The sequence below is a fragment of the Protopterus annectens genome, chromosome 3.part0, assembly GCF_019279795.1.
Source record: "Protopterus annectens isolate FY-2018-M chromosome 3.part0, PAN1.0, whole genome shotgun sequence".
Taxonomy (NCBI): Eukaryota; Metazoa; Chordata; order Ceratodontiformes; family Protopteridae; genus Protopterus; species Protopterus annectens.
The window spans coordinates 461,410,189-461,422,857 of NC_056731.1; the positions used below are offsets into that span (position 1 = coordinate 461,410,189).

At 45.6% G+C, this 12,669-nt stretch overlaps 1 protein-coding gene across 1 annotated transcript in view; it reads left to right on the forward strand.

Moving 5' to 3' along the window:
• TRIO (trio Rho guanine nucleotide exchange factor) overlaps positions 1-12,669 on the forward strand; it is a 5,137,669-nt gene that overhangs the window by 443,641 nt on the left and 4,681,359 nt on the right. The window contains exon 3 of the mRNA XM_044065600.1: positions 2,091-2,205. Within this exon, the coding sequence (XP_043921535.1) occupies positions 2,091-2,205 (115 nt within the window). The remainder of the gene's footprint in view (positions 1-2,090; positions 2,206-12,669) is intronic.

A 12,669-nucleotide genomic window follows, 5' to 3' on the forward strand; every position in this document is an offset into this window, starting at 1 on the left:
CTCCAGAGATATGATCATTCGTTTGACATGTGGGACATGACTTTTTGTCAAAATGGTAATGATGCTGTTATTGCTAGAGTGCAAACCTTCAAAGCTCCATTGGAATGATTGAGTTGTATGTGTACTTATGTTACTGTTTAAAACATGACAGTTTATAAAGATGTTAAAAAAAAAAAAAAAAAAAAAAAAGGAAAGTCTGCTTCTGCTGTATTTGCTTGCCGTTTGCAGAATGTACTTTGGGCAGTGACCTGGTCAGACAGCTTTTAAGAGGTGCGTTTCACCTTCAGCTACCACAAAGGTTTATCCTTCCACCTTGGGATCTCAGTTTTGTCCTCAACAAGTAGTAGCTTGTTTTGGATGCTTTTGAAAAAGGAGCCCAGTGCTACTGTGTTTTTTTTTTTTTTCCCCCCCTTGGAAAAGTTTTATTGGTTGTATCGGCGGGAAGAGTCTCGGATCTTCAGGTTTTAATGACAAAGGGAACCTTTTGTGGTCTGTTACAGTGGTTATTGTTAAACTTCAACCTCAGCACAGATCCTTCATATCAAAAAGCCATGTCCAACCAGGAATTAATGGACATGCTGCACCTCAGAAAATCCAAATCCCATCGAGCTACGCGCTCTAGGGACTTAAACCTCAGCACTGAAATAAATAGGACATGCTGGAGGGACAGATTCATAACCCAGAGGCTCCCTTCACTCTGTAATAAAATCCCAATCCAGGTTAGGCAGAGTCTCTCATTTCCTCTCTTCAAGAGGAATCTTGATGAGTGGATGGGAGATCGTAGGTTTACCCCGGGTATCACTTCTGTGTCACTGTTAGACAGAGGCACAGTATACTAACCTGGAAAAAGGGCATAGCAAAATTAATTTAAAATGGGTGGCGAAAGCCATATACACTCTGGCTAGGCTTATAAATGCCCTAGGGCAGATAGCCTAGTATGAACCTATGAACCTATAAAAGTTGTTTTGGAAATGTCTCCTAACTAGTTTGTCCAGCTTCCAGTATTCTTTCCATAGCGTTCTTAACAAGGGGTAAAAAGTACTGTATCTGCCTGATGTCAGTAGATAACTTTTAACTGAACAGGGCAAAATCTGTTCAGTGTGAATAGTTGTTTATGGCATTTGAGCCGAGTAGAGGGCATGCAAGTTACAAAGTGGTTACACTTTGGGTGCTTAGAAAAGTTCACAGTTTTCTTGTCTGACAAAAAGGGCAGGTCTTTACAAGATTGCACAACAGTGCATTCCTTCAGAGCAGCTTCTCTACAGTGGCCTTTTTAAATTGGTATCCGGACCGTTTGTGAGGTGGCCATCTAGTTTTGTCTTGTAATCAAGTCATTGTAAGTTAGTGATGCAGTTTAAGAGTAGGGCGTAATTCAGTGTGGAGGCCCTGTGTTGAGAGTATCCTAGATAACTGCTCATATGATTCTTTCAGGGTTTAGTGAAAGCTGTAAGCCCATGTCCCATTTGTAATGAGTTCTCTTGAAAAATGAACCATCCGAAGAATGTAGTAATTTGTGTAAGAACTCTGTATAGTTGTAGATGTTTGAGGAAGGTCACTGTTGCATTGTAGTCTCCCACCCACCTTCAGTGTAATCTTTTTAGTTTTTCACACTAAGGCCTAGTATTTCATGGCAAGATACCACTAGGGTGACTCTCAGATTAATTTTGGTACAAAGTCTGATCTGCAGGCAAAGAATCTATTTTGTGATGTGTTTTTTGACATTAAAGAGCAGAAGGTGGCATGGGCTGTCATACCCTTTTGTCCGAGAAATGTGCATGCATCACTGTATAATGAAAATTTGGCCTTTGCCCTTGGGATATGGGAATAAAGTGCACAGCTATGAGAGTTAGACTTCAGCTTGCAATTGAGCCCCATATATAATGAATTCTGCTTGAATAGTGAGCCTTCTTGAACATTAACTGTTGTGGGAGTAATTCATAATTTTTTAATGTTGCAATTAGTTTTGTAATTTGCTAGTTTTTTAATTTGCTTGTTTAAAATCACCTTGGAAAACATGAACCAGTAAACTTCAGTTTGCTAGACTTAAATTTTGTGAATCCTTTGTCAGTGTGAAACATGTTTATTTTTAGGTGGCAGAGATAAGCGTGGAGGCCCGATATTAACCTTTCCAGCTCGGAGCAATCATGACAGAATACGTCAGGAAGACCTTCGAAGACTTATTTCTTATCTAGCTGGTATTCCTAGGTTTGTTGAATAAATTTGTATATACTGCTAACTTTGCATATATGCAGTTAATTTTATGAAACATTGTGTAAGAGAACTACTGCATTTGTGAAACTTTGTATGCAACTCCTCCTCCTCATATCAGCATGATGACTTCAGTTTGGGAGTGCAGAAGGCTGAAATGACAAGATTTTTAAATAAACATTTGAATGAACTGGAGTTCTTCAAAGTGCTTTGCAAAGTTGCACTTGCTTAAAACTTAATCTGAAGTAGTGTACTTCATTTGATCTTCAACCTGTGGTGTATTCAGATACGGATAGGATCCGAGATGGCAGCATCACCAGCATCTGATCCCCAGCTCCAAGCTTCTCCCCTACCCATAATGCCCCTCCATCTCCTTCCTTCAGATCTCGTTTGCCACTTTCTAGCTCAGCAATGTGGTCTCGAGCTCCAGGCGTGTAGTGTTTTTTTGTTAAGTGTTTGGTTTTTTGGATAGCTAGTTTCTCCTAAAATTCTAACCTTTACCTCCCCTACACCCGCGTCAGCGTCCGGTACAAAAAAAAAAAGTTATTGTTTCCCTGTGTTCCCCTATCTCTCCACCCAGTTAGCGTGTGTTTGTTGCCCACCTTAGACATGGCAGATGATGTTCATCGTGCATACAGCTGCAGATGTGTTCTCTGCCGTTAGGCGGGTCTTCGGTCGGCTGAATTCCAAAGTCTAGGTCCGGCGTCGGTTGTCGTCGCTTTCTTTCCTGACGTCAGTGCGACAGGGGTATGTAAGACACAGCCGACGCCATATTCTTCAGTCTTTTTTGCCGTGCGGTGCTCGAAGCAGAAGCAGTTCGCAAGTGCCGGTCGGCCAGCTCCTGAAATTACGAATAATTGGAAACCGAAGTCTTCTTTAAAGCTAAGTACCCCGTTGGGGAAACTTTTCTTGCCTCAGACCGATGTCAGACAAAGTTAACAATTGTATTTCTTGTGGGAAGCAAATACCGCATAAGGATTTCCATTCCCTCTGCATACCTTGTTTAGGCCCAGACCACGAAGTCTCGACCTGTCGCTTTTGCGCTACTTTCAATAAACGCACTATTAAGCGTCGGGCGGAATTCGCCCAGCACTACTTTGGTAAAGCCTTTGATTATAAAATGTCGTCGGATACTCCGACTACCGTTTTGTCCAAAAAACGCAAGGACAAAGACCGACACCACGCCAAAACTGGCTACACGTGGTCCGGTTCTCAGCGAGGCGCCTACGCAGCCCCTGACTACCAACGACACTTCTTTGGCGGTGTCCTCTGTAACCGAGACCGCAGGTACCTCGGCCCATACCCAGACTACAACCACCGAAGCCACTGTGAGTGTTGAGCCTCCTAATGTGGATAGGTCCACTTCCACCCATGGTGTCTTTAGACCCTCCTCTTCCTTCTCCATTAAGGCCTTTACTAAGTCCAAATCAGCCATGCATCCCAAGAGGCCTGTTGCACAGGGCCCATCTCCAGGCCCCATGCCTAAAAAGCAGATGCTAAAAATGGCTGAGGATTTAATTACTCTTATCAGGGGTTCCCAGCACCCTCCAGACTTCTCCCTCTTCTGACCAGGATTCCATTTTTTCAGAACATTCTGATGAAGAGGAACACTCGTACTCCCCTTTTGAAGATTCGGATGCTGAGCAGTCCATTCCTTCTGCATCTCCCCAGAGGATTTCTCTTTTGGGGAAACCTTGCACACCTTGAGGGAACACTTCCATTGGGAAGGCCAAGTCTTTTCTGATTCCAAGAAAAGACTTAGGGAATTTCTTTTACCTCAGCACAGACCTCTGGCGATACCTCCTGTCTTGGACATACTTGATGATGTTTACTCGGAGGCTTGCCTAAATCCGGATTCCCTGCCTCCTGCCCCAGTCAAGCCTGATAGGTACTACGGAGTTCCTAACTCTCACCAATTTCTTTACAAAAGCCATAATGCTGACCCTGAAACCATTTTTCAAGGCCCCAAGGGAATGAAGGCCTCTACTGCCAAGAATCCACTACCTTCCGAAAGAGAGTCTAGATCCTTAGAAAGGTGGGGGGAAAAAGGTATATACCTCGGCCACCCTAGCCATGAGGGCCTTAAATTGTCAGTTCCATATGCTTAAATATCAGCAGTTTCTGTTATCACAATTAAGAAATAAAGTGTCTCAATCTGAACAACCAGATTTGAAGGAGTTGCAGGAATATGATGCATAGTGCAGAACAAGTGGGTAAACGCACCTTACAATGTGGCTATGATGCCCTAGAGGCCTCAAGCAGAGCTGCTGTGACAGGATCAGTCATTCGTAGACATGCCTGGCTTAGAGAACAAACCTTGCCTGACCATGTTAAAGCTAAGCTACTAGATGCTCCTTTACAAAAGGATGTATTATTTGGTACTAATGCTGAGGAGATATTACGGAAAATGGAAGAAAAAGCTAAATCTATGCAAACTGTCAAAGCTTTTCTACAGGTTCAGCCACCACGTTTTAGCAGAAATTGGCCTTCAAAGAACTGGTCCTTTCCAGCCACGGACAAACCACAAAGAGGTAGATACAGGCGCACAAGGGGCAGAGGACAACCTCAAGGATCATATAGAGGCAGACAATAGCAAACTCCAGCAACAAGAGGTGGCGAAGACAGTGCACAGCAATACAGGAAACAAACCCAATGACTTCCCCCTTTTCATGCCAAGGAAGTCTCAGCTGGCAGCACCCATGGGAGGAAAGCTGGCATTATTTACACGAAATTGGCATATTATCACAACAGACAAATGGATCCTGGACATTATAAACAGAGGCTACAGATTTCATTTTCACACTCTCCCAAAAATGAGAGGCATGCCGAACCTGCCACACAATCAAAGGGCAGAGGCTCAAATACAAATTTCAAAGCTTATGGCCATGAAAGCTATTCAAGAGGTACCTACTCACGAACAAGGTCAAGGTTTTTATTCCAGACTTTTTCTGGTACCAAGGAAAGGAACCGACTGGAGACCCATTTTGGACTTATCCATCCTAAACACATTTCTACTCGTACCAAAATTCAAGATGCTCAAATTACAGCACCTTCGTCCCATGCTGGGCAAGGAGTTTTGGCTGGTAACATTGGACCTCAAGGAGGCATACCTGCATGTCCCAATCAGACCAAGCTGCAGAAGATACCTCAGATTTCTTGCAGGTTCAATCCACTATCAATTCTCTGCATTGCCCTTTGGCTTATCTACTGCGCCCAGAGTATTCACGAAATGCCTGGCATCAGTAATTGCCTACTGCAGACTTCAAGGGATACAAATTTACCCTTATTTGGACGACTGCCTGATCCAAGCGGACAACAAGCACATACTTCTGGAACATCTGGCTTATGTAACACGGTTATTGAATTCTCTGGGATACACAGTCAGCAAGGAGAAATCCAGGCTAACACCATCTCAGAAAATAACTTTCCTGGGTGCAAACTTGGACACAAACACCCAGATGGCCTATCTTACGCCAGAAAAACAAGGGCAACTAACTCATTACTTCAAAATGCTAGCAAATTGTACCAGGCTCACTGCAAGGAAAATCCTGCAGGCTCTGGGCTTCATGGCATCTTGCATTCTTCTAATCCCATGTGCAAAGTTGCATATGAGGAAACTTCAATGGTACCTAAAAAACCTATGGTCTCAACACAGCCACAGTTTGGAAACAATAATAGCAATAATTCCATGTTTGCAAAAGGAATTTATATGGTGGGCCCAAGCATGCCAAACAAACACAGGTCTTCCATTCTGCAAGCCTCAAGCAAATCAAGTCATCACAACAGATGCCTCAGAATACGCCTGGGGGGGCGCACATGACAGACAGGTGCATTCAGGGCAAATGGTCCCAAAAGGAAAAGCACCTTCACATCAATCAAAAAGAAATGCTAGCAGTGATAAATGCAATTACAATTTTCAAGGAACTCCTGCATCCAGGGCAATTATTGATAAGAACAGACAACACCACAGTAATGTGGTACATAAACAAACAAGGTGGAACACATTCATATCCCCTGTGCAGGCTAGCCATGTCACTTTGGAACTTGGCTCTGGAATGGCAAATCGAACTTCAAGCACAGTACTTGCCAGGATTGGAAAACACGCTGGCAGACAAATCTAAGCAGAAATATGACAGATCCACACGAATGGAAGTTGCATCCTCAAGTGTTTACAAAGATAATACAAGCGTGGGGAAGACCAGACATAGTTCTCTTCGCCTCCCACAGGAATCCTCAATTGAAAAAGTTCTGTTCAAGGACCTTTCATCCAAAGGCCTGGAGAGTGGACGCCCTTTCTTTCAGTTGGGCAACGTGGACCGTTTACGCTTTCCCTCCTTTGCCTCTTCTGCCCAAGGTGCTCTTGAAAGCAAGGGCAGACAGACCGAGGATGATACTGATTGCTCCAGACTGGCCAAGACAACACTGGTACCCACTCCTGAAGAGCCTAACACATACTCCTCCCTGGACCCTACCTCTAATGCCTCTTCTACTGACTCAGCACAGCTACAAAACTCTTCACAGTCAGCAGAAAACTCTCAATCTGGCTGAATGGAAAATTCCTTAACACCACCACAGACCCTACTCTCCAAAGAGGTGCAGGATGTCATTTTGGAGGCCAGAAGGCCATCTACTAGAAAGGCTTACTCCACAAAATGGAAACGTTTTTGTGCTTGGAATGAGAAAAAAGGCCAGGATCCTAGAAAACTGAATTTGCCTCCGATATTACAGTATCTAGCTGAGCTGTTGAATAGTGGACTTTCATTTTCCTCCATCAAAATTCATGCCTCGGACATTACTGCAGAATACAACACTGATCCACCCTTATTCTCTCACCCACTTTTAAGACAGTTCCTCAGAGGAGCTAAGAATATAAGACCTCCAAGGAAACAACCAATACCAACCTGGGAATTTGCAATATTTGTCCTGGAAAACAGCCTTCCTTCTGCTCCCTTTGAACCAGCTGCCTCAACAGATTTGCAGTATTTGTCCTGGAAAACAGCCGTCCTTCTGGCCATTAACTCAGCTCGTAGGGTTTCGGAACTACAAGCCCTCGTGGCTGTGCAGCCCTTTCTCATCTTCCATCACGACAGGGTTTCCCTACGAACCAACCCTTCATTTATGCCTAAGGTAGTATCCAGGGTAGCTTTAAATCAGGCCATACACTTACCTACCTTTTACCCCAATCCTCAAAACAAAGGGGAAAGGCTGCTGCATTCCTTAGACATCCATAGACAGCTACGTTACTATTTGGACAGAACACAGCCCTTCAGGAAACCAGAACAACTTTTTGTGTCCTATGCTGTAGGAGCTCAAGGGAAGCCAATTTCCAAACAGACAATTTCAAAATGGATAGGCCATTGCATACGGTTTTGTTACCCCTTTCATGGCAAACCTGTTCCTACAGGCATCAGATTCCACTCCACAAGGGCCACAGCTACCTCTGCAGCCTTCCTCGGAGGAGTTCCTACCAAAGATATTTTGGAGGCAGCCACTTGGAGTTCTGTGCATACCTTCACAAAACACTACCACCTGCCTTTATATTCCAAGACTAGAGCAGGCTTTGCCACTGCTGTGTTGCAGGGCATTCTGGCTGCTCCCAGTTCCACCTAGTGCCTACCACCCTGTGCGTAGCTTTGGGATTTTACCCATCTGTGATTACTGCAGCTGTATTAGCACTCGAACATCTACATTCATGGTAGGTACAAAACTGCACTTTCCTAAGACTGTCTTTAGGAAATGCATAGAGTGTGACTACAAGCTTTCCCCGGCTGATGGCCACACACACTGCATTGTTTGTTTAGGTGCGGCTGATCTGGACACAGCCTGAGCGATTTGTGTAGGTTTTAATCCCAGAGCCCTTAAAGACTGGAGGGCTAAGTTGAATAAATTGAAAGGCCTCTTATCAGTATCGGTGATGGCTGTCCCCGCTTAGTCTTCCATGCTAACGGGCTCTACCCAGTCTTCTCCCTCCTTACCCCTCTGGGGCCTCAAACCACAGTCTCTAGGCCTTTGGATTTTGACAGGACACACAAAGATAGGCATAGAAAGCGGTCCCCTGACCGCTTGGTGCAGTCGGGGCCTCCATCTAAAACGAAAACACCTCCCAGACCCAGCACCCCTTAGCTCTGTTCTCAGAGGATTTCACCAGAGCTGACGGTGTCTCAGCCTCCTTTCAGAGCCTCCCGTCACTGGCACTCCTGGCCGATGTCAGTGGCTTCATCGTCCTGTTTAACCTGTAGTCTAAGCAAATCAGAGATGGGACAGTATGATGGGGAAGTTTATTTGCACCCAGATCCAGGTGGGGGTCTTGCCAGCCCCTTCTCCCTCTGTAGTGGGGGGGGGGGTTCTCAGCTCTTCTTTGCTCCCATTGCTTCTTCTCCAATCCGGACCTTTGTTTTGGAGTCCTTGGATCTGAGAGCCCTCTGAGTCAGAGGACCAGCGCCGATGGTACGTAGTACCTCGACTCCAGTCATGGCCTTGAGCGGCTCTGATCCGAGCTCTTGGAGCCATAGCCTTGGTGTCAGATCCAAGGGGATGCTGTTGGCTCAGAGGTTTAGAGCGCAGCCTTCCTCTTGGTGCTGGTGGGCTCTGCTGTTGGATCCGAGGGGAGGAGCTCCATTGTTTTGTTTCTCAGGATGTCCGGTATCCCTTAGCTTTCAAAGTGGTGGAGAGGGTTCTCGCGAGTGAGTCGAGGCCTCTGACCATCTTCTCTTTGGAGTCCACCTTGACTCCCTCTGTTCTGGGTATGGCTTCGACCATTCTGTTCTCTCAGGGACTTTGGAGACATCATGGAAAAACTACGCCAGAGAGGCAGGTTTTCTACCCAAAAACTGACCCCAGATGAGTCTGTGTTCCTGGAGGAGTTTGGCACAGGCCCATGCTCCCTACAATGGCTTTTCCCTGTTTTGGGAAGTCCGTGCGCAAGACATTAGTCCAGAGTGCGAAGGAAGGGAAGACACTGTCTGCCTTCTGGATTCGTTTCTCCACCTGTCAGAGATCCTTCTCAAGGAATCAATGAGAGGCAAAGGAGATGTGGTTCCAGAAATCTCAGTTCTCTCGGGACTCTTCTTCCCCAGAGGCAAGAGGGGGCATGAAGAACTTCGGGTCTTGAGGACCATTCTCAGACAGACCTGCGCAACAACCATGAGGTGTTGTACCCGGCTGTTCATCTCTAGAGGCAGTCGGGGACCATCTTTTGTTACACCCTACAGAGTGGGAGTCCATTACAACAGATAGTTGGGTGTTAAAAATCATATCCAGAAGTTATTCCATCCCATTCGTAACACTACCCCCTCAACCAAAACTACTCCTGGATGTTCCACCCCCAAAGAGGAAGGAAGCAGGACTGGAGATAGAAAAGCTGTCCCCCCAGATCAATCCGGATTGGGCATCTATTCCAGGTTCTTTTTAGTGCCAAAGAAAATGGGGGACCCAAGACCCATTCTGGATCTATCCATTCTGAGCCTGTTAGTAGCCAAAGAGAAATTCCGAATGGTCATGCTTAAGTCCATGCTGGCCTACATGCAGGCAGAAGATTGGATGTGCTCAGTCGACCTCCAGGACGCGTACTATCACATTAAAATGAGCAGGTGCTCCCGCAGGTTTCTTCACTTACGGCTGGGGGCCAATCATAAGTTCAGGGCCCTACCTTTGGTCTCACCACAGCCCCCAGGGTGTTAACCAAAGTCATGGTAGTGGTAGTGGCCCACCTGAGGCTTTAAGGAATCCAGGTTTTCCCATACTTGGATAATTGGCTCTTTGCTGCCCCTACCAAGCGTCTACTTTGCTAGGCCAGGGATTACTTCCTTCTTCTAGCAAACCAACTGGGCATTACAATAAACGCCAACAAGTCTTCGCTGACTCAAGTTCAGAGCTTACACTTCACTGGAGCTTAGCTAGACATCATACAAATGAAAGTCTACCTCACCTCAGAAAGGGTAAAGAGTTTGAAACTTCACGTATCTTACATTCTTCATTCCCACCGCCCATTAGCGGAATCAGTTCTGCAGGCCCTGGGTTCCATGGCAGCCACCATCAATCTTCTCTCGTTTGCACTTCTTCACATGAGGGTCTGCCAGTGGATGTTAGCAGTTCAGTGGTCCCTTCTGGATCTACCCTTGTCCCATCCGATATGCATATCCTGGGCTTGCAGACCATCTCTTCTCTGGTGGACTCTTTCACCAGAGCTTGTCCAGGGACGTCCCTGTTTCCCTTTTCCCCCAAACAGAGTGGCCACGGATACTTCCCAGCTAGGATGGGGGGTTATTACTTGGGAAGGACAGTCGAAGGCATGTGGTCCCCTTCTGAGACCAACTTGTATATCAGTGTCCTGGAGATGAGGGCAGTTCTTTAGCGTTGCAGGCCCTTCCTGCCCATCTTCCTCTAGGGACTGTTGCCATCCAGTCAGACAACATGTCAGTGGTCTGGTATATCAACAAGCATGGAGGAACCAGATCTTACCCCTTTTGTTGAAAAGCCATGAGTGTGAGGGAATGGGCGGTTTCCACTGGCCACTTTCTGGTGGCAACGCACATTCCAGGACGGTCCAACATCCTAGCAGACAGGCTCAGCAGGACTATTCTGATGCCTTATGAGTGGTCTCTGAATCCTTCAGTAGCGGAATACAGCTTTCTCAATTGAGGCTGGCCTTGCTGCAATCTCTTTGCATCTCCTTCCAACACAAAGTGCAGCAAGTTTTTCGCTCTGAATCCCCCCTCATGGGGAAGCCCCTAGAGATGTGCGGGTTCATGCTTGGCCTCCAGGTCTCCTTTATGCTTACCCTCCATTACCTCTCATTCTGTAGCTTCTAAAGAAAGCTCACAGGCTGGGGAGCACAGTAATCCTCATCACCCCATTCTGGCATCGTCAAGTCTGGTTCCCCTCTCCATGGTCTCCTCTAGTAGTTCCCCCATGGATCTTGGATCTGGTTCCAGATCTTTTCTCACCCCTCAAGGGTTCCTCACCCAGACATGGACAGTTTGAAACTCAAAGCATGGCTGCTTCAGTTCCACTAATTATTAGGACTTCCGGTTTATCGTCTCTGGTTAAAGAAATTTTGGTGGTGGCCCATAAATCTTCTACCAGAAAGATATACCTTAGTAAATGGAAATGTTTCTCTATTTGGGCCTCTCAAAGGAGTGTAGACCCTTTTTCAGCTCCAGTTCCATCCATTATGGAATTTTTATCTGGTATTTTTCAGCAGGGTGTGAGTTCTTCTACTGTTAGAGTTCAACTGGCTGCCATTTCTAACTTCCATGTTGGTGAAAACGTGGCTTCCTTACCTTCATCTAGGCTCTGTAAGACCTTTCTTAAACTTTTATGTTACGACCGCCAGTGAAAGATCCAATGCCCACCTTGGGACCTCACTTACATACTACAAGCCCTAGTTTCCCCTCCCTTTGAACTAGAGATGTCAGTAAACTTGCAATTCCTTTCTTCGAAAATGGCTTTTTTGGTGTCCATAATTTCGGCCAGGAGGATATCTGAACTCCAAGCATTATCCTTTAAATTTTCTTGTATGTTTTTTCATAAGGCAGGGTTTCTTTGCGCAAGAATCCTTTCTTTCTTCCTGAAGTGGCTTCTGAGAACAGTATTAATCAAACCATCAATATACCTGTTTTCTTTCCAAATTTCCAAAACAGAAGTGAATACAAGCTGCATTTTTTGGATGTACATAGGCAATTGAGGTTTTACCTGCACAGAATGAAGCCCTTCCGGAAATCAGACCAACTATTTCGTATTTGAGACCCGTTTTAAACTGGTTTCCGAAGTTACCATTGCGAGATGGATTTTCCAGTGCATTTCTGGGCATATTCTGACAAAGGCATATCTCCCTGCCAGGCCCAATTAATGCCCATTCCACTACATCCATGGCAACTTTGGCAGCTTTCTGGTCTTGAGCGTCACTGGATGAAGTTAGTTCTGCTGCTACTTGGTCCTCATCTAATATCTTTATTTCACATTAAAAATCGGACATGGTATCCAGCGATAGAGCATCCTTTGGCTCCGTGGTGCTCCATAATATCCTTCCATGAGGGCCACCCAGATTAAGGTCATTGGAGTCTCTGTCCCATAGGTTGAAGATCAAATGAAATAAACTACTTCAGATAAAGAAGTTATGTACTCCCCATAATGTCCCAGTTGAGTAGTTGTACTTCATTTGTCTTCAGCCATCCTTCCCTCCTTTCCCCTAACCTTCCCACGATTCTCCTAATTTGATATTTGGTGAGGTGCACACTTGTGGCTCTCCTGCTTGTTTGTTCTAGATTATCTGAAACTTTAGTGGTAAGGTTTTTCTTGGGTCAGGCTTATGTTTCTGACTCAGCAAACTCGATCTGAGGGAATGAAGGAGATGGAGGGGCATTATGGGTAGGGGAAGGATCTTGGAGCTCGAATCGGATGTTGATGATGTGGGCATCTCAGATCCGATCCGGACCCGAATACCCACAGGTTGAAGACAAA